Source organism: Martes martes (assembly GCF_963455335.1).
Source record: "Martes martes genome assembly, chromosome: 4".
NCBI lineage: Eukaryota > Metazoa > Chordata > Mammalia > Carnivora > Mustelidae > Martes > Martes martes.
Window position 1 is genome coordinate 1082299 of NC_137891.1, and position 20146 is coordinate 1102444.

The window sequence follows — 20146 nt, forward strand, 5'->3', positions numbered from 1 at the left end:
CCCGCCCCGCCGCCCCGCTCGAGGCTGGGTCAGGGGGCGGGGCCCCAGCAGACTTCGCTCCGCGGGCGGGGGCGTCACGTGGGGTGGGGGCGGGGCCGGGCGGGGACCCGGCGGGGACCGGGCGGCGTCCGGAGTCCGCGCGGCGGGGCGAGATGGCGGCGGAGCGGGACCCAGAGGCGCTCGCGGCGGCTCGGCCGCTGCTCACCGACCTCTACCAGGCCACCATGGCGCTGGGCTACTGGCGCGCGGGCCGGGCGCGGGACCAGGCCGAGTTCGAGCTCTTCTTCCGCGGCTGTCCGTTCGGCGGCGCCTTCGCCCTGGCCGCGGGGCTGCGCGACTGCGTGCGCTTCCTGCGCGCCTTCCGCCTGCGGGACGCAGGTAGCCCCCCGCCTCCCGCCCCGGCCGGCCCCCCGCGCGTCTGCCCCTCCGCCACCCCCACTCCCCGCTGAAGAGCCCGGACGAGGCTTCCGCCCGCCCCGCGTCCCCCGTGGCCCGGCGAGCCTCCCGGACCCCCGACGAGCCCTCCACGGCCGGCGCTAGCTCCAGCCCACCGGGGCCTCTGTCACCCCCAGACGTGCAGTTTCTGGCCTCGGTGCTGCCGCCCGACACGGACCCCGCCTTCTTCGAGTACCTTCGTGCCGTCGACTGCTCCGACGTGACGGTGCGGGCCCTGCCCGAGGGCTCCCTCGCCTTCCCCGGCGTGAGTGCGGGCCGAGCGGGGCAGAGGGCGCGGGCCGAGCTCGCCGGGGGGCGCCGAGCTGACCGCACCCCCGGCCTTGACCCCGGTGCAGGTGCCCTTGCTGCAGGTGGGCGGGCCGCTCCTGGTGGTGCAGCTGCTGGAGACGCCCCTGCTCTGCCTCGTCAGCTACGCCAGGTGGGGCCCCGCCCAGCTGGAGGTTGAGGGCCGGGACCGAGCTGGGCCCCGGGAGGACCAACGGGGACTTCCGGGGGGCGGGTCTTCGGGATGGGGCGTGGTTCTGCCCGGGGAGCGGAGCGCGTGGCCCCGGGCTGTGGAGGGCGCTCCCCGCCCCTGCGGACCGCGAAGGGGTCCCGGGGCCGCGGGGCCGTCGTGACCCTCAACGCGGGTCCCCTGCTCCCTTGCCCCGGGACAGCCTCATCGCCACCAACGCTGCGCGGCTGCGCCTGATCGCGGGTCCGAAGAAGCGGCTGTTGGAGATGGGGCTGCGCCGAGCCCAGGGCCCGGATGGGGGTCTTACAGCCTCTACCTATAGCTACCTGGGCGGTAAGAGCCCGAGGAGGGAGGCAGGGGCCCGGGAAGGAGGAGACTCCCTCGAAGCCCTCCAGCCCCGCCTGACATCCTCCTGACCCTGGCGCAGGCTTTGATGGCAGCAGCAATGTGCTCGCAGGACAGCTGCGGGGCGTGCCCGTGGCAGGAACCCTGGCTCATTCTTTCATCACTTCCTTTTTGGGCACCGAGGTGCCCCCCGACCCGGTCAGTACTTCCCTCCCCTGCTGCTGCGCCCCAGAGGGCAGACCCCAAAACCAGTCCTTGCCCGGGGAGGGATGGTCTGGCCGCTGCTTTGCACAGGGAGGTGCTAGGCCCGGCTCACCTGAGCCCCCCTGGCAGGTAGCCCCAGTACTGCGTTGGGAGTGGGCAGCCCTCAGCCAGGGGTTAGACAGTCCTCACCCTGCACCAGGGGCTGCCCAGCCTTCACTGAGCCCTTTCCATAGATGTTGGCCCCAGCTGCCGGTCAGGGCCCCAGAGTGGATCTGGCTGCTTGTGTGGAGGCGTGGCTGGATCGCGTGTGTGCCCATCTAGGACTGGGGGTGCAGGAGCCCCACCGGGGGGAGCGGGCGGCCTTTGTGGCCTATGCCCTGGCTTTCCCCCGGGCCTTTCAGGGCCTGCTGGACACGTACAGTGTGCAGAGGTGAGGCCCAGGTTCTCCCCTGGGTGGGCCCTGCAGAGCAGCTGTGGCCCTCATCGAACCTCGTCGTTCCTGCCGGCAGGAGCGGTCTCCCTAACTTTCTGGCAGTGGCCCTGGCGCTGGGAGAGCTGGGCTACCGAGCGGTGGGTGTAAGGCTGGACAGCGGTGACTTGCTCCAGCAGGCCCGTGAGATCCGCACGGTCTTCAGGACTGTTTCGGCCCAGTGAGTCCCCTGGGGCGGCTAATGCCTGCTGAGAGATCCTCTTGGGGGCGGGAGCCTTGGGACGGGGCCGAGGAGGGAGCAGTTTGTCTCTCCTAAAGTGAGGAGGTCTGGTCTCATTGCTGCCAGAGTAGAGATGTCGGGACTTCGGCAGGGAAATCAGGGATGGGTTCACCCAGGGGCCCATAAGCAAAAGGCCAGGGCCCATGTGGCCAGAGGCAGATGGTCCGGTGTGGGGGAGGGGTACATAACTGGGGAGGAGGAGTTGATCGGTGCATCGGGGACCATCTGAGGGGCTGCCCCCGTCACAGGTTCCAGATGCCCTGGCTGGGATCCATCTCCATCGCCGTCAGCAACAACATTGGCGAGGAGGAGCTGGCCCGGCTGGCCCAGGAGGTGGGGTAGGGCAGGGGTGGGCCAGAGGGGGGCTCAGAGGGCCCTGGACCTGCAGGCACTAACAGGCTTCAGTGCCGCCTTCTCTCTCCTGGTCCAGGGCAGTGAGGTCAATGTCATTGGCATCGGCACCAGCGTGGTCACGTGTCCCCGCCAGCCTTCCCTGGGCTGCGTCTATAAGGTAGGGGTGGGATCTGGGACCCAGTGGGGCGGGCCTGAGGGACCACTGGCCGGGGGAGGCAAGTCCGGCAAGCCCGTTTCTGCAGCTGGTGTCCGTGGGAGGCCAGCCGCGCATGAAACTGACCGAGGACCCCGAGAAACAGACGCTCCCTGGGAGCAAGGCCGCTTTCCGGCTCCTGCGCGCCGACGGTGAGGCCCGTCCCACGCCTCCCACTCCTCCGTGGTCCTCCTCAAGTCCCCAGGCCCCCCGCGTTATTCTTGGCACACACTCAGGGTCTCCGCTGTTGGACGTGCTGCAGTTGGCGGAGGAGCAACCCCCCGAGGCTGGCCGAGAGCTCAGGGTCTGGCCTCGAGGGGCCCGGGAAGCCTGGACCGTGAAGCCTGCCCGTGTGGAGCCCCTGCTGAGACTCTGGGTCCAGCGGGGACAGGTAGCAGCCTGCACCTCCTCCCTTAGTCTGCTCCTTCAGCCCAAGAGGAGCCCTGGCCCCTGACCCTGACCCTGACCCTGACCCTGACCCTGACCCAGCCCTTGCCTTCCCTCTTCCCCCAGCTGTGTGAGCCCCTCCCATCTCTGGCCGAATCTAGAGCCTTCGCGCAGCTGTCCCTGAGCCATCTGAGCCCGGAGCACAAGCGGCTGGAGCAGCCTGCCCCCTACCCCGTATGTGCTCCCCACCCCCATGCGCCCCCCCTTGTCGGCCCGCCTCCCCTCCATCCCTGTGGCCACCCATCATCCTCTCTCCTTCCTGTAGGTGGCGCTGTCTGATAAGCTCCAGGCCCTGGTGGCCAGCCTGCTGGCCGGAGCGTCCTCATGAACACAGGGTCAGGGCCACCTCAGACCAACATGAGTCACTCACTGTCCTGCACACCTTGTCACGTGTCTTTCTTTACCCATCTTGCCGCTCACTGGACCTCCAGGGCCTGCAAGGGAGGCTGCACTTGGGGGTCAGCGCCTGGGTTCAAGCTCCCAGGGAGGCCCAGGCTCCGCCAGGGTGGGGAGGCTGCCCTGTGCTGGGGTCTGAGGGTGGCCGGGCGCTAGGCCAAGGCTGGCAGTCGGAGGCTTGTGCGGCTGGGCTGTGGGGCCAGGTCTGAGGCTGGAGGGAAGGGGCTCAGTGCCCACCTAGGAGTTGGTGCGGTTATTGCAAGAGGCTGGGGAGGGGGAGCCACAGGTTGGGGATGAGGAACCAAGAGGGTCTTGGGGATTTCCTGGGTCCAGGCATGGCCCCAGATTCCCACACCAGCCAAGGGCACTCCATGGAGGAGTCAGCAGGACACCTCAGGCTCGCCAAGCCGAGGAGAAGCCCGGGCGTCCCTGGCCGCTGCTGTGGCCACCCTGTAGGACTCTACGGCGGGGGCGCTGTGCTCGTGGGCGCCACCACCTGCCACGGGGCCAGCCAGGCCGGCCTTGGGGGAAGCCAGCTCCAGACCCTGTAGCCTTACGGAGGAGAGGAAGGTTCAGGGTGTGTGTTAGAGCCAGCGAAGAGATGAACAGCTCTGGGCTGGTCCGGCTGCTGTGTGGACAAAGCTGGTCAGGTGTCCGCCGGCCTGGGTGACTCGGATTCCACCGGAACCAGCCGGGAGAGATGTTCTCGGCCCTGTGGGGTGGGGGAGCCAGGCCTCTCTGGCCTTGGCAGCACCAGGTGGCGAGGGCACGCGAGGCGGGGTGCTGGCTTCCTGGGGTGCTTCCGAGAACACTTCACCTCTTCAAGCATCTGTGGCCAGACTGGCTCTTCCGGACCCCAAGGCTTAGGCGGGGCCTTGGCCGGCGTCCCTGGGGGAGGGTGACAGGATTTGGGACAGAGGCCCGGTCAGGCCAGCCCTGCGGAGCGCGAGGCTCGGACAGATACAGACTCACAAACACCCAAAGGCAGAATCAGGCCCAGGTACCCATGGGGCACCGCTGCCCAGCTGCACACTTCCTCGTGCCAGGACCCAGGAGCCCTGTACTCCAGGGTTGGGTGGAGGGGGACCCTCAGAACGGGCTAGGACCCAGAAGGCCCACCCCGACGGTGGCAGGCCCCTGTAAGGGCACCTGGGTGGCGGTGGGGCCGCCCCCTCAGCTCTGCTCCACCCCAGGCCGGCCGGAACCCAGAGGTGGTGACACCTGTCTCAACCATCCTCATCCCCAAGATGTCTGGCTGGGTCGGAATGCCGTGGGGACAGCCCAGCTCCGGGCCCCAGGCAGTGCCTTAGCTCAGGGCTGGGCCCTGACTTCTGGACCTGGGCCCTGCTGGGGTCTCCTCAGGGCTGTCCACACCAGCCCAGAGGGGTCGGATGTCAGGGTGAAGGGCCGTCGTCCCCCTCTTCTTGCAGAACCACCATCCCAGGGATCCTATCCCTGCCCCGGGGCCCTGAGGGCAGACCAGACCCCCCACACTCCAGCTTCAGGCCAGCTACTCACTGCTAGCAGCAAGGGCAGGAGGGCCCTTCACGCGCCCCAGATACGCACAGCTGGGGTGCGTCTGGGGAGCGCCCCAGCCCCCACCCAGGAAGGGCATGAGCACACACGCATGCGCCACCACACCTGCCCCTGGTCCTGCCTGCCCAGGGCCAGCTTCTAGGTCAGGCCCGGGCACGACTTCCCAGAAGAACCAGTGGCAGGCGCTGCTGGATCCAGCCGCGCAGCTTGGGGTGTGCTGGGGGCCATGGCTTGGGGGGTGTGGGGCCAGGCCCGTGGGGGCCCTCTGGGGGCTCTAACCCTGACAGCTCTGGCAGAAGGGATCCAGGCCAACCAGGGGCAGACCCCAAGTCGCTCTGCCCTTGGCCGTCAGCCCGGACATGGGCTTGAACCTGAGTTGGAGCCTAAGAGTGCGGCTGCCATCCCCGCCACGGGCTGTGAGGCCCCTGAGGGACCCTGTCAGGTGAGTGGGAAGGGAGACTGCAGGGACCACACGAAGGAAGATGGGGTTGCTGGGGAAGACAGCTGGGAGAGTCAAGGGCACTTGGTACATCTCACCCACCCTGCCCTAGGACCCCCAGAGTTCCCAGGAGGAGGGGGCCCTTGCGGACCTGGCGGTGTACACGGCCGCCTGCCTGGAGGAGGCCGGCTTTGTGGGGACGAACGCAACAGCGCTCGCACTGTCCTCAGCTCCGGAGGCCCGGGGCGAGCCTCTGGAGGCGCAGGTAAGCCATCGCCCCCTCCCTGCCCCCAGCTCCTGCTGTTGAGTTCTAAGGTTGGGGCATGGCCGCACCTGCCCCGCGGCGGTGGGGCGGGAGGTCCCTGACATCTGTTCCTCCCCGACAGGTGTATGCCTTGGTGAGCGGGTTGCTGGCGCAGGTGCCCAGCCTGGCCGAAGGGAGGCCCCGGCGGGCGGCCCTCCGGGTGCTGAGCGCGCTGGCCCGGGAGCACGCTCGGGAGGTGGTGCGTGCGCTGCTGCGCAGCTCGCTGCCCCCAGACCGGTAACCCGCCTCACCCAGGCCAGCAGCCACATCCCCAAGGCCCCCAAGGAGCTTCCTTCCCCCTTCCTGATTGGCGGTGGAGTCTGGGGGGGGCGGAGCCTCTGGGTTCCCCCGCCCCCACCAGACTCCCGTCCTCCATCCCCTCCCCACCCTTCGCGCCTCGGGGGTCCTCCCGGGTCCTCAGGGCTGTCCCGGCGTGGGGGCCTGCCTTCCCTCTCCAGGTCACTGGGAGCCCAGCCTGGGGCTCCAAGGTGGGACGAGCGAGCCAGGTGGCGGCTTCTCCCCAGCGTCCCTGGCTCTTTGGTCAATCTGCCCAGAAGTTATCTCGGGTTTCCTTCTGTACAGTGACTGTGCCCAACACCAGGTCTGTCGCTCTGCTGGTGGCCCCAGGGAGCCCTGAATGGCCCCTGACGGGCGGCTTAAATTTTTCCTCTGGGGTTTGCGGGTGGAGTGCCCGGGGGATGGTTTACTGACTCCACCCCAGGCTGGAGTCCTTGTGGCCGCCTCGCACCCTAACCTGGGGACTCCCCACATCAGACTCTGTCTCAGCGGCTCCTACCCCCAGGGCGGCGGCTGAACTGTGGCCCAGCCTAAGCCGGAATCAGTGCGTGAACGGGCAGGTGCTGGTCCAGCTGCTGTGGGCGCTGAAGGACCAAGCCGGGCGGGAGCTGGAGGCCTTGGCGGTGGGTGAGGGGCCCACGCAGCCGGGGGCCTCCCCCAGGACCCCCAGGGGGTGGGAGGGTCTGGCCCCGGGGTGGGGGCGCAAGGGCGGCAGGCCCGGCACATTCATCACGTTCCTCAAGGGTCCGAGGCTTCCTCCTAGCTCTCCGGCGGCCGAGCCTGAGCCGGTTGCTTGTTCCGCAGGCCACTCGGGCCCTTGGGGAGATGCTCGCCGTGTCCGGCTGTGTGGGTGCCACGCGGGGCTTCTACCCACACCTCCTGCTCCTGCTGGTCACGCAGCTACACCAGCTAGCGCGGGGTGTGCGCGCCCCTGGCTCCCCGAAGGTGTGGGGCCCCTCGCAGCGAGGGCCGCCGCACAGCCACGCCAGGTGAGCGCCCGCATCGAAGGGAAGGGGGGAGGGGCCGGTGCCCTCCCGGCCCTGCCACCCACCCGCTGCCTGCCCCTACCCAGCTGCACGGTGGAGGCCTTGAAGGCCTTGCTCACCGGGGATGGGGGCCGCATGGTAGTCACGTGCATGGAGCAGGCCGGAGGCTGGAGGAGACTGGTGGGAGCCCACACCCACCTAGAAGGCGTCCTGCTGCTGGCCAGGTGCTGGAGGGGGCGCTGGGGAGGAGGCGGGGGCAGGAGGCGGGGCCGGGCGGAGGCTCCTCCAGGGGCGGGAGGTGAGAGGAGAGAGCACCCCATTCCCTCCCATCCAGTGCCATGGTGGCCCACGCGGACCACCACCTGCGAGGCCTGTTCGCGAACTTGCTGCCGCAGCTGCGCAGCCCCGACGACACGCAGCGCCTCACGGCGATGGCCTTCTTCGCGGGGGTGAGCCTGCTTCCCACCGGGCCGGGGAGGGGCGCCGGCGGCGTGCGGCCCTCGCGCGTGCTGACCGCGTGGCCCCGGGCTCAGCTGCTGCAGAGTCGGCCCACGGCGAGGCTCCTGCGGGAAGAGGTCATCCTGGAGCGGCTCCGGGCCTGGCAGGGCGACCCCGAGCCCACCGTGCGCTGGCTGGGCCTGCTGGGCCTCGGCCACCTGGCGCTGAACCGCGGGAAGGTGAGGGACAGGGCTGGGGGCGGGGCACCGGGCGGGGCACCGGGCGGGGCCGCGAGGGGCGACCCACGAGTCGCTGCCCCCGCAGGTGCGGCACGTGAGCAGGCTGCTGCCCGCGCTGCTGGGTGCGCTGGGCGAGGGCGACGCGCGGCTCGTGGACGCCGCGCTGGGCGCGCTGGGGAGGCTCCTGCGGCAGCCTCGGGCGCCCGTGCGGCTCCTGAGCGCCCAGCTGGGGCCGCGCCTCCCACGGCTGCTGGACGACGTAAGCCCCGCCCCTCCAGGCCGCGCCCCCACCCCACCCCCGTTCTGGCCCATCCCTCCCCGCCCAGCCCCCCACCCCCCCCGACCCCCACCAGGCCCCCGGATCCCCGGATCACCGTCGGGACCGCAGCCTTCTCCGTCGGCCCTGACCGCGCCCTCCCACGCAGGCCAGGGACTCGGTCCGCGCCTCGGCCGTGGGGCTTCTCGGGACGCTGGTGCGGCGGGGCCGGGGCGGACTCCGGGTGGGGCTCCGCGGCCCCCTTCGGAAGCTGGTGCTCCAGAGCCTCGTCCCTCTGCTGCTGCGCCTGCAAGATCCCAGCCGGGATGCTGCTGAGGTCAGCTGCCCCCCAAGACTGTCCCATTGCTGTGCCCACCCACCCCCACCCGTCCCCACCCTGCGCAGCTCCTAATATTTCGACAAGGACCTCAGGTGCGAGTGTCCAGGGCTCCCGGGTTCCTGGTCTTTCCTGGACCACTTGCCCTGGGCTCTTCTACCTCTCATCCTGGCCACACGCCGGCTCCCTCCAGCCACTTTCTGGACCCTAACCCTGCTCCCTTCCCCTGCCCTAGAGTTCAGAGTGGACCCTGGCCCGCTGTGACCAAGCCTTGTGTTGGGGCCTGCTGGAGGACATGGTCACTGTGGCCCACTACGACAGCCCTGAGGCCCTAAGCCGCATCTGCCACTGCCTGGTCAGTAGGGGGAGGACGGTGACAGCGATGGGGTGTGGTCAGCTGCCCACTTGGCCCAGTATGCACCAGGGCACTACCCCCAAAACTCGGTCTCCTCACTCTCCTAGCCAAGGTGGTGGCAGGTCTAAGACCTCTGGCCCTGAGGCCTTGCCCTGGGGGTTCCCCCAGGCCCCCAGGCCTTGGGCTGACGTCTGCCACCTGCTTTCCATGTGGGATGGGTCCTGCAATACTGTCATGACCCTGTCTGCCCCCAGGTTCAGCAGTACCCAAGTCACACCCCCAGCTTCCTGAGCCAGACCCAGGGCTACCTGCGGAGCCCACAGACCCCTTTGCGCTGGGCGGCGGCCGTGCTCCTAGGTGAGGCAGTCCTGGTATCTGTCCCTCGTGCTCAGAGCTCTGGGAGCTGGACCAGCCCTTCCCTGATGGGCGCCGGTGGCCAGTGCTCACGGGCATGTCTCGGTCCAGGCTTCCTCGTCCATCACACCAGCCCTGGCCGTGTCAACCGGGACCTGCTCGACTCCCTGTTCCAGGGTGAGGACCCAGCTCGCTCACCGGCATGTGGGGTCCTGGAGAGGCTGGGGGCGCTAGGTCGGAGTGGATGGGAGTGGACGGGTGGAGGGCCAGGGGCCTGGGATACGTTGTGGTTCTGAGAGCTCTCTGGCCCTGCCTGAGCTGCCCTGTCCCTGCAGACCTGGGACAGCTGCAGAGTGACCCAGAGCCCGCCGTGGTCGCCGCGGCTCATGCGTCCGCCCAACAGGTGGCGCTGCTGGCCCGCGCCCAGGCCCGGCCCCAACGCCCGCGTCTCCTCCGCCTGCGTCTCTTCCGCCCAGGCCTCTGGCACCACAGCCGGCCCCCCCGGCCCCCACCAGTCTACCCCAACAGCCCATTCCAGCCCCGGAGCATCATAGGCCGCTGGGGCTGCCTGGGACCCGGCTGCGCCTGAGTCCGAGCCAGCCTGGAGGGTCCCCGGGGTCCCAGACCGGCAGCGCTCCGCTCCGTGGCCAGTCCTGGCAGGGGCAGGTGTGCAGGAGAGGCTCCTCTTGACGGCCCCTACCCCTGGGCCCGGGCCTGGATGCACACCAACCCTCCCTCTCTAGGGACGCACCGCCACGACAGCCACGAGACCCAGGACAGTGGTGCCTTCTGTCCAAGCACTGTCTTGCCTTCACCACCTTACCTCTTGCCCGCGTGGGTCCATCTGTGCCCACTCAGGCCTCCCGCTCTCCCAGCAACCTGCGTGTGCCCCACCCCCCAGCTCGGATGGCACCTGGCACCTAGCTGGGGTCCAACGGGGGACACGGTGACCCTGGCCCAACCCTGGGAACTGGTGCCACGAGAGGCTGCCTGCTTGCTGGGTCTTCACGCATGGCCCACTCAGCCTCCCCTGCCTGTCTGGGTTGTCCTCCCCAGTGGCCCAAAGTCCCCCATCACATGTCCCATTCCTCACTGGCCTGTCACCGCCCCCACCCCCCCACAGTCCTGTGCATCACGTCAGATCTCACCTGAGCCTTCTCTGGGTTTCCCCTGACTTCCCCACCGGAGGCTGGGGGTGGGCTTCAGGTGTGCCGCCTCCTGCCCCCACCAGACGGAGCCCTCAGGTGGCTCCCCAGCGCCCTCCCTGGGCTGCAACGAGGACAGCGTGACGGCACGCGCTGGGAGGAAGCGGCTCTGGGTCCTGGCGGGCCCCTCCACCGGGAATGCCTGTCTTGAACCGTTCTCTTGCCTTTCAAGGCCCACCCCCCAACGCCATCTCCTCAGAGAGGCCTTGGCTCATGCCACCTCTTGGAGGGCTGGGACCCGTCCCGCCAAGTCTGGGGACCCCCTTGGGGTCCTGCCTGTCCCCTGTGGGAAGTGGTTAAAATAAACACAGGTGGATTACAGGGGTCTGGCATGAGTCTGGGAACCAGGTCTGGGCCAAGGATGGAGTCCTGATGACCTTGGCCTGGTCCAGCATCTGGCTCAGGCTGGGATGATAGATGAGGCAGTGAGTATCGAGCGAGGAGTACGGGCCAGCCCGCGGGGGGCTAGAGTCAGGCTGGTTCAGGGCCCATGTTTATGGCCGGGGAAGGCACGGGTTCGCCTGAGACAGAGAGAAAGCTCCGGAGCTCAGGTAGGAAGGGCGTTAGGTCTCTCGAGGCCCAAGCGGGGCCAGGCCAAGCACACGGGTCGGTGTGGAGGCAGGGGATATGGGCTGGTGTCTCAGTTTAGAACTAACGAAATGCGTCACAGACCCTCCAGACAAGCCAGGAGGCCCTCAGACTCCCGAGGGAGGATGGGAGAGGGAAGGAGAGGATTGTTTGGGGGTGTCCTGGGAGGCCGTGGGGGCCCGGGGGCTTTCAAGCCAGTCACCTGTCCGGCAGGACCACAGCTCCCAGAATGGGGGCGCTGGGCAGGGCTGGGTGTCCGTCTTCGGTTTCCCTCGAGGCAGTGGGTGTGTGCGGGGGCCGTCCTCAGAGCCCCTGATTTGATCTGGGCCCGAGGCTGGGCTGAGCAGGAGCGTCCCGCTCCCGTCAGTAACGGCCGCTGAGGTCAGAAGCAGGCCCAGCCCCCGAGGGCCGCTGCCCAGGAGCCGAAACCTGGGCTGAGCGTTCGCTGCGCACTTCCATCCCCAAGCAGAGCACGGCTGGCCAGGGATGCTCTCTCGAAAGAAGGCCCCAGGCTCCGAGGAGGGCTCGGGCAGGCAGCACCCGGCCCCTGCCGCCCCAGGTCCGTAGTGCCCACAACCCTCCCGGTTACAGGAGTGCAGGCTGTGTCCTGCACAGTGCATCCACTGGGTTGTGGTCCTGTGGCCACCCCCAGCTTGCTATGCCCCCCAAGACCCTCTGCCCACCAGGTGGGATGATCAAGGACGTGTGGGGTGCAGCCTGCCTTTGTTCTAGCATTACTTTCGCTCTCGGGCTGGGACACTAGATATTCTCTGCGGCTAAGGTCCTAGCTCTGAGAGTACTGTCCCTCCTGTTTGGTGAGTCCTGGAGCCCCCTCTCGGGGGCGGGCCGTGGCGGAACCCCCGCTTCGCCCACCTGCCAGCACGCAGAGGAAGGTCGACTGCGGTTCCCACCAAGGAAAGGCAGATTTCCCGGCTGTGCACGCTCTTGGCGATGAGGCCGTGTCGGTTCCCACCTGTGCCTGCACTCGGGTCCCTCTCTGCCATGGGTGGCTGAGGCCCGCCGAGTGCCCAGGGATCTGCACCTCGGGGGCCAGGACACCCCACGCACAGGGACAGACTCTTAGCCTTGAGCAGATGTGCCTGGATGAGACCCGACCGTTCAGACGAAGGTTCGGGTTAGGTCCACGCAGCCCCGGGAGGACCAGTCCGTGTGCCTGTCAGACAGCCGTGCTCTGGTCCCCGCTCCGACCTCGCGGCCGCAGCGGGACGTCCTCAAGTTCCTCGGGCAAACTGCTCTGCCGCATTCGCTCCAGGAGGCCAGCCCGCGGGGAAGGGCCGGGGGCCCAGCTGCTTGGCCGTCCTCTCTGGCATGGCCGGGTCCCAACACCTGGCAGGACCCTTAGCCCCACGGCAGAACAGCGGAGCAGCCCCCCGTGCTCCCTGCCCGGATCTGGGGCCGCCTCTAAACTCCGTGAGCCTCTCTCCCTTGTACACCACATTTATTGACTCTCCCGACGCCCGGCCCTGGGACGAACTGGCCACAGGCTGGCTGGGGCTCTCGGCCCCCGGGGTGGGTGGCCGTGTGGGCTTGAGCTGTGTCCCACCCCCGTGCCCCTGCAGCTGCCCAGGGGAGCCGGTGAGCGGCTCAGCCCCAGCAGCTGTCCGGGCTCAGCCCCAGCAGCAGCGCCAGGCAGGCGAAGAGCGCGCAGGTGCGGTCCTGGGCCTCTGGCTCCCAGCGCACCTGGGGGTCGTCTGCCCGCACCTCCAGCCCGCATTCCTCCAGCAGGACCCAGGCAGGCGTCTCCGGGCCCCAGCTGCTCCCCAGGAGCTCCGGCGGCAGGGACACCTCCCTACGCTGCTGCCAGGGGCTGCTCTGCGCCAAGACGCTCCCCACCTGCTAGAATGGGGAGGGAGGTTGCCGTGAGCTGCGCGTGCCCGCCACCCCCCATCGCTCCTTCCTAGGAACCCCCCGCGCCCGGCCACCCACACGTGCTCTTACCAGCTTGAGCCGCCCACACAGCTCTCCGGTCTCCAGCATCGTCACGAGCACTACACGCTGGGCCTCAGTCAGCACTGGGGGAGACTTCCGCTCAGAAGGGGTTCCAGAGGGCCTGGCTGGACAAGCCCCTACCCCTGCCCCTCCCGGCCCCACCCCAGGAGCCTCTTACCGGCCAGTGCTTCCGTCAGGTAGAGGACAGGGCACGCCAGCTGCCCTTCCAGCTCCCCGGAGCTGTGCACGAGGCACTCGAGGACAGCGCCCGCTGGGCCATCCCGGGTGGGCACCAACCCACAGCGCAGGCCCTGTTCCAGCTGGGGACGTGCGGCCGGCCGGTGAGTCCAAGCGGCGGGCGCAGGCCTCTCCCGCTGGCCCTCCCGCCCTGGGGCTGCTCACCTCGTCCTCCAGGATTTGCAAGGCCCGCTCTTCCCGCAGCACCTGCGCCAAGCCCGCCAGCAGCTGCCCGCACAGTTCCCGGGACAAGCCCCGCAGGACCTGGGCCTGGGCCCCCACCTCTGCCTGCAGGCCCTGGAAGTCTCCCGTGAACGCAGGACAGACCTCAGCAAACCCGTCTGCGGGGAAAGGACTGGGACTGACCTTGGAGAACCCTGGTCGGGAAGGGCAGACTCCCGGGGGGCAGAAAGGGGTGCCCGCCCACGTTCCCGGGGTTGTCGAGAAGGTACTGACCTGACTGTAACTTCGAGCCTCCGGAGAGCTGGCGGTGGCCTGTGCTGCTTCCAGAATGCCGCTGGGGGTCTGGGTGGGGCAGGGTGAGTCAAGGCCGGGAGCAGGCCTCTGGGTCTCACCCGCCATCACCACCACCCAACACCGGCAGCCCAGGGCAGGAGCGAGGCTGGGGCGACGCAGGGGTGAGGCTGGGGTGAAGCTGGGCGGGGCTGGTGTTGGTGTGGCCACGGAGCTCCCCTCCCCCCCCCGGCGCGTGTGTATTTCCTTGGGCACCCGGGACCCCAGGGCCCGCTGGCTGACCTGGGCCGCGCAGAAGGCCCCGGGCTGGGCGGGAGGCGCCCCCTCACCTTTCTCGGGCGGCCCGAAGGTCTTCTGTTTCTTGTGCTTCTTGTCCCAGTAGAGGAGGACGTCTGGAGCCCGGTGGGAGCAGAGAGGGTGGGCGGGTCGACCAGTGCCCGCAGCCTCCGCCTCAGCCCCGGGGGCTACCCTGCCCCCTCCCAGGCTGGACCACGGCTCCTAGGCCGCCCGGGAAGCTGGGCCTCCTCGCCTCTCTGCCAGGGCCGCAGGGAGGCACCCCGATCCCAGCTCACCCCAGTCAGGGTCAATGAGCAGCTGGGCCACTTGGAAGGCCAGGACGCTGCCCGAGGGGATGCTGACCATCTTCTTCCGGCTCCGGTGGCCCTGGCCTTGGCCCTGAGGGGCGGAGAGGGGCTGGGGACTGGGCTCTAGGTCATGGGTTGAGTAGGTCGTGTGCTCGTGGTGGGGGTCTGCCTGGGGACACCCTGCTGGCCTCCCCGACTCCTGCCCAGTTCACGGCCCACGCCGCACACCTGGAAAGATAAGGCTCCAAGCAGCGCCAATTGGCCGGAGCCCTCGTGCTTCTGGGTCTGGCTGACCGTCACCTCCTCCTGCGTCTGCAGCACCTCTGTCACCACGAACACGTCGCTCCCGCAGTTGCGCAGCTGCCGCAGGACCTTGTGCTCGGGCCGCCGCAGGCACCTGTGGCAGGTGGTTGATCTGGAAGCTGGCGGGGGGGGGGGGGGGTCCTGCCCTCCCCCGCTGTGGGCCACGCTGCTGGGGGGCTGCTGTGACCCAGGAGCCCAGGAGATCCGGGGGGGGCCCAGGCCCAGGATTCCTGTCATTCCCTCCCTGGGGGCTCCCAACAGGGGGGTGGGCCATGGTGCGGGGGAGGGACAAGATCCAGATCTAGGAGTGCTACGTGGACACCAGCAGAGCCCTGGAGATACCCACCCCCTCAACCGCTGCTTATCTAGCGGCTCCTCCCCCCATTCGCTGCCCCTCCCTGGGTTGAAATTTCAAATCTCTACCCTGGACTAACGTTCCTCTTCACCCCGTGCCCGTGTCGGCTCTGCCCGACCATGCCTGACCTCGGGATGCCGTCGCCCATCACCTCGGCAGCCTCCTCCCCCTCTGCCCGGCTCGGCGTGCCCCTGGGCCCTGTACTCCCACCACCCCGGCCACCGTGCTGACCCTTGGCCTGGCACGGCCACCTGGTGACTCCTGATGCCCTGGGTGGTGACCCAGTGGCTGCTTGGGGGCTCACCTCTCTCGCTTCATGGCGTCCCAGACGTTGGGGTCCACTTGCCGTGTGCACACTTTCATTGAGATCCTGAAGTTCTCGGACACGGACGCCTTGCCCGCGAGCCTCCCCTGTCCTGCGGCTTCCAGCTCCCCACCGCCCTGCACCTCCCCGTCCGTGCAGTCGAAGACGTGGATAGGCGTGCTTTGTTTCACATCTAGCGCCAGACCAGAGCTGAGGCCCCGGCCCCCCGCCGGCCGCCCGCCCCGCCCGCGCAGAGGCTTGACAGGGCCCTGTTGTTTGAAGGCGGAAAGCCCAGAGGCGCAGATCGGGCAGCAGGCCGCCCGTCCCCTCCCCTCCCGGCGGCCGGGGTACCTGGTTCTGGGGCATCAGGCTCCAGAATGTCCCTGATGGACAGGTTGATGCACGCGTAGTGGGCTCTCCAGAACCGAGACCTCGAGCGCGTCCTGCGCAACAGGCAGTAGGGCTGGAAGCCGGCAGAGCTCCGCAGGCTGTGCACGGGGGTCAGCTTGCCGCCACGGTCCAGCTCCTGGACCACCCTCCTGACCACGCCCTCGAAGGTAGATGCCATGGCTCCTGAGGAGGACAGATGGGCCAGCCGCGTTGCCCTCAGGGCTAGAAGAGTGGGGGATGGGGCACCCGCCGCTGCTTGGATGCCTCCAACGGCGGGGGGCTCTCTTCCTCCGCAGGCCGGCCGGGGCGCTCTGACGGGCGGAAAGCTCCAGCTCCAGCTCGTCAGTCAGGAACAGCGTCCGCCCCGTCACCCACTCCGCGGCCTCGCCTGGGGCTGGTGAGCGCCTCTAGGCTGGGATGGGGCTCGCGGCCCTCCGTGGGACTCAGGCCACCCGCGCCTTCCGTCCTGTGGCCGGAGTACTCAGAGGAAGGCCCCGAGAGCCCGGGACTCTGAGGGCTTGCTGGGCAGGGGGCCAGGGGAGGGCGAGGCGGCCTCCAACCACACACAGAGACCTTTGCCACTTTGTCAGCCAACAAGGCTTAGAGCCACTCATGAAAAGCAGCCCCAGGGGGAGCGCACGGTAAGGCAGGGCTCTCAGGGTGCCCCCAGCCCCACACTCCGGCTGCTGCGGCCGCACCTCCCTGGGTGAGGTGTTCACAGGGCAGGAGAAGCGGCGGGCGCCACCGAGCTTCTGGGGATTTGGCAAGGGGCCCACAGCAGGGCTCTGCCACAGTGTCCCCAGCTTCCAGGCATGCCCTCTAAGGCCTTTTCTGTGTCCAGAGTTCCCGAGCCCCCAGCCTGAGGCTGAGGCTTCAGGGACCAGAGGCCAAAGCAGGCCTGACCCGGGACACAGGAGGCCTGGGCCCCAGGCAGAGCAGCCAGCCTTCCCCAACCACTCCCGCCAGCAGGAGACCTTTGAGCCTCGGTGCTGGTCTGAATTTGGAGTGGGCCACGGGGAACCTGGAAGGGCCCCCGCCCCCGCAGTCAAACCCAAACCCAGATGGGCTTCCCAGAGGCCTCAGGCTTCCCTAAGCTGGTCTAGGATTTTGGGGAGTCCTAGGAGGGTGCCGGGACCACATGGTCCCTCAAAAGGAGCCGGCATCGCCCCCACACAGCCTGAGCTCCCTGCCCCCCCAGGCAGTGGGGATGGCACTGGGCGTGGGCTGCAGCTCACCGCGACGGTCACCCCAGGTTCCGGGCCCACGACGGGAAGCAAGTCCACTCTGCAGACCAGAGCTGGGAAGCGTCCGGGCAAGTGCACAGCTGCCGGAGCCCAGACCCAAAAGTGAAACTTCGGTCTAGTGACGTGACCGGCCGGCCCTCCCAGAAACGCCCAGCCAGTGCACTCCGTGGGGCCCCACCAGTGGCCCCAGCGCCCTCGCCTCCCCCCCTGCTGGAGGTACTTCCCTTGGCTTCCTTCTTACAGCTCGAGTCCAACGGATATTTCTCTGAAGGAGCAGACGGACGGCAAGCGCCGCGGAGATGTTCATATTCGCATCCAGACCCAGCTGGGAGCCGCCAGGCCAGCCACGCCCGCCGGCGGCTGTCACAGACCCCACAGTGCGGGGGGGGGGGGCGGGGGCGGGGACAGAGGGACCGGGGCCCCCGCAGGGGCCACAGACAACCACGCTCAGCCTCGTCCTCTCCTCTCCTACCTGGGTTCAACAGAAATGAGAGCGTATGTTCATGCACAAGCCTGCCGCGAATGCTCACACAGCATCACCTGAAAACACCAAAATGTAGAAACAACGCAGAGGTCCATCAGCTGAGGAAAGGGCATGGGACCTCCGTCCAGGGGGAGACCCAGGAGGGAAGGAAAGGACATACTGACATCCCGTGACACGGATGAGCCTCAAACTCAGGCAAAGCCCTAGAGACAGAGTAGATGAGAGGTCGCCGGGCTGGCGGGGGAGGTGGGGGAGTGACGGCTGACAGGTACAAGGTTTCTTTTTTTTTTTAAGATTTTATTTATTTGACAGAGTGTGTGACCAAGATCACAAGCAGGCAGAGAGAGAGGGGGAAGCACACTCCCCACTGATCAGAGAGCCCGATGCGGGGCCCGATCCCAGGACCCTGAGATCATGACCTGAGCCAAGGGAGAGGCTTAACCCACTGAGCCCTCCAGGAGCCCCCAGGTACGCGGTTTCTCTCCAGGTGACGACGAAATGCGCTACCGTCAGTGGTCCTGCTGGTTTCCTGACTCTGGATAGGCTGAAGCCCATGGACTTCTCTCTCCCCTTTAAATGGGTGAATTGTATGCATGTGAGTTTCGTCAGTAAAGCTGTCATTGGAAAATCTAGACTCAAGTTTGAACCCGCAGGTGAGTCGCCAGCTCCTCAGTGATCCTATTGTCTAAGTTGTGGTGAATCACTTCCCATGCAGGACGGCGAGAGCCGCACAGGCTTCCTTCTCCGCCTTTTCCGGCACCACTTCCCGCCTCGCTGCTACCCCGTGACACCCTGGAGGCCTCACCAGGGTCCCTCCTGGTGGCCGAGACACCCTGGAGGCTCTAGCACATTCGTGCACTCGGCGGGCACGCGGACCCATGTGCCATCCCGGGAGCAGGGTGTCCGAGGCCCCGAGGCAGCTCCTTTCCCCAGGCCCGGGGCCTCGGGGGCGGGCTGAGAGCTCTCTGAGGCCGGGGCCCCCACTCCGCTTGGTGTGCAGCCCCCGGCTCCAGTCCAGCCGCCGGCGCCCATGACTGGTGTGAAAAGCGTGTCTTTGCTGGTGGGGAGGCTCCGAGAGCCCGAGGAGGACTGCGAGCATGTGCGTGTGTGTAGTGTGCACACGCATGCCTGTGTTCACATGTGAATGTGTTCACACGTGTCCGTTGCATGTGCTGTTTGTGCATGCACACGTGTGTCTTTAAAAAGATTTTATTTATTTGAGAGAGAGAATGAGAGCGAGTGAGCATGACAGGGGAGGGTCAGAGGGAGCAGCAGAGCCCGAGTGAGCAGGGAGCCTGACGCAGGAATCGATCCCAGGACTCCAGGATCCCGACCCGAGCTGAAGGCAGTCGCTCAGCCAACTGAGCCCCCCAGGTGTCCCACGTGTGTGCTTATACACGTGTTTGGGTCTGTACACGCTTGTACGTGTCGTGCGCGATCTCGGGTTGGGGGGCCGCAGGCCTGTGCTGCACCCGGGGGTGCGGGTACCAGAAGGCTGTCCTGCCTGGCCCCTGCCTGGCCCCTGCCTGGTCCCTGCACGCAGCCGCCTCTGGGGGACCGGGTCTGAGGCAGGGGCGCCAGGCAGGAGCCATCGGTGGGCAGGAGGGGCAGCACCTAGGCCACGTGGGCCACGGTGACCACGGAGGGTGGCCCATGGTTCCCGCCTGCCTTGAGGCCGTTGCCTGGGGCTGCGACACCTCGGGGCTGGGTGCCGCAGGGTGCGGGCGGGTGGTGGTGTCTGCGGCAATTCCTTGGCCCCGTTTCCAGTTTTCCAGCAATAACCAGAGTGAGAGGGACTTGCCAAGCCCAGAGCCTATCGCCCGGACGCCTGGACTCCTGCCTCTTGACAGAGGACAGAGGTCAGCCTGACAGGACAGGAGTGAGCCTGCTGGGGAGAGGAGACGGAGAGAAGGTGGGAGGTGCAGGCCCCCCGCCCTGTCCCCTCCCTGGCTCCCTTTCAAAGAGCGAAGGGGGCCGCCAGGACATTCTGAGGGCCAGGAGCTCTGGGGCAACACTCTGTCCACCTCGGCCCACCCTGTGTTACACTGAGGTGGGTGGGGCTGCCCTGGGGGTCCACAGCCAGGGAGGACACACGTCTCCGAAGGCAAGCCGTGACCCCAGACCAGGGCCAGGGAGGGCATTTCCGTCTGTGCGCCCTGAGGTGGAGGAAACTTGCTGCACCCAGGGGCTCTGCCTCCGCCCGCCGGCTGGCAGGGGCTGGCAGGGGCTGGCGCAGGGCAGGCGGTGGCAATCAGTGCAGATCCTGCCCTGCGGGTGCCCAGCCCCAGGAAAACACACGGGGCATTAAGATCCCAAAGATAACCCAGAGAGCTCTGGAGGGAGCCGCCCCATCACGGAGGAGACGGGACAGCGGCCTGAGGCAGCTGCATTGCAGGCTTGGGGGTGGCGGTACCGGGGGCAGGCGCCAGGGGGCCCAGGTTCTGCTGGGTCCTCGACGGGCGCCCGTGCAGCCCATCGCGCCCCCACCCCGCCCTGCAAAGGGGAGCAGCCCAGGGCCAGCTCCTCCCAGTGCTGACTTCCGGGGACGTTCCCCAGCTTCTTGCGGCGCCAGTGCCGGGAAGTCGTTGCCCACGCCCTCCGCAGGCTGCCCCGGGTGCTGGGCTCCCCTTCCTCCAGCAGTTGCCCCTCCCTACCTCCCCCCCCATCTCCTTTTCCATCCTGCCCACAGCTCTGTCCCACCCTCCAGCCCCCCCCGCCGCCCCCCGGAGCCCTTGCTCCAAAAAGCAGACGCTGTCAGGATTAGAGACCTCTGACCCGGATGCTGCTGCAGGGCCGCGTGCAGACGAAGTCCCAGACATCCCATCTCGTGGGGACTGAGTCCCCTGCGGGGCATCCCTCCTGCTCAGCGCAGCGGCCACCCTGTCAGTAGCCCAGACGCTGGGGTGCCTCTGCCCCGCACTTGCTCAG

The 20146-nt window shown here is 68.1% G+C and overlaps 3 protein-coding genes across 3 annotated transcripts; 2 read left to right on the plus strand and 1 right to left on the minus strand.

Moving 5' to 3' along the window:
* The first annotated feature begins 94 nt into the window (after positions 1–94).
* NAPRT (nicotinate phosphoribosyltransferase) lies at positions 95–3543 on the plus strand. The gene is made up of 13 exons (XM_080801084.1): positions 95–378; positions 573–700; positions 792–874; positions 1113–1243; positions 1338–1453; positions 1693–1889; positions 1969–2109; positions 2418–2502; positions 2600–2680; positions 2766–2868; positions 2953–3107; positions 3230–3337; positions 3429–3543. Exons 1-13 carry the CDS (start codon positions 153–155, stop codon positions 3489–3491), a joined length of 1617 nt encoding a protein of 538 aa, XP_080657210.1. The 5' UTR covers positions 95–152; the 3' UTR covers positions 3492–3543.
* A 1778-nt stretch (positions 3544–5321) lies between these two features.
* MROH6 (maestro heat like repeat family member 6) lies at positions 5322–9724 on the plus strand (the record flags this gene model as incomplete). The annotated part of the gene is made up of 14 exons (XM_080800182.1): positions 5322–5537; positions 5647–5799; positions 5921–6075; positions 6641–6758; positions 6940–7124; positions 7208–7345; positions 7456–7570; positions 7655–7798; positions 7884–8057; positions 8224–8391; positions 8627–8746; positions 9001–9103; positions 9212–9277; positions 9436–9724. The coding sequence occupies 14 exons, from the start codon at positions 5322–5324 to the stop codon at positions 9687–9689; spliced, it is 2109 nt and encodes a 702-aa protein (XP_080656308.1). The 3' UTR covers positions 9690–9724.
* Positions 9725–12336: 2612 nt separating this feature from the next.
* On the minus strand, positions 12337–17080 carry GSDMD (gasdermin D). The gene is made up of 11 exons (XM_080801853.1): positions 16726–17080; positions 15452–15673; positions 15101–15293; positions 14367–14535; positions 14127–14229; positions 13884–13946; positions 13537–13605; positions 13246–13421; positions 13022–13163; positions 12853–12926; positions 12337–12750 (listed from the first exon to the last, which is right to left on the minus strand). Exons 2-11 carry the CDS (start codon positions 15666–15668, stop codon positions 12499–12501), a joined length of 1458 nt encoding a protein of 485 aa, XP_080657979.1. The 5' UTR covers positions 15669–15673; positions 16726–17080; the 3' UTR covers positions 12337–12498.
* Between the last annotated feature and the right edge of the window lie 3066 nt (positions 17081–20146).

Bases quoted from the DNA above. Each gene is read 5' to 3' on its own strand.
- NAPRT (XM_080801084.1), top strand. From the start codon at position 153: ATGGCGGCGGAGCGGGACCCAGAGGCGCTCGCGGCGGCTCGGCCGCTG. The intron at 701-791 runs GTGAGTGCGGGC...ACCCCGGTGCAG, and splicing joins GCTCCCTCGCCTTCCCCGGC to GTGCCCTTGCTGCAGGTGGG. The intron at 3,108-3,229 runs GTAGCAGCCTGC...CTCTTCCCCCAG, and splicing joins TCTGGGTCCAGCGGGGACAG to CTGTGTGAGCCCCTCCCATC.
- GSDMD (XM_080801853.1), bottom strand. From the start codon at position 15,668: ATGGCATCTACCTTCGAGGGCGTGGTCAGGAGGGTGGTCCAGGAGCTG. The intron at 15,294-15,451 runs GTACCCCGGCCG...GTCTGGCGCTAG, and splicing joins GCCTGATGCCCCAGAACCAG to ATGTGAAACAAAGCACGCCT. The intron at 13,947-14,126 runs GTGAGCTGGGAT...ACCGGGCTCCAG, and splicing joins GCTCATTGACCCTGACTGGG to ACGTCCTCCTCTACTGGGAC.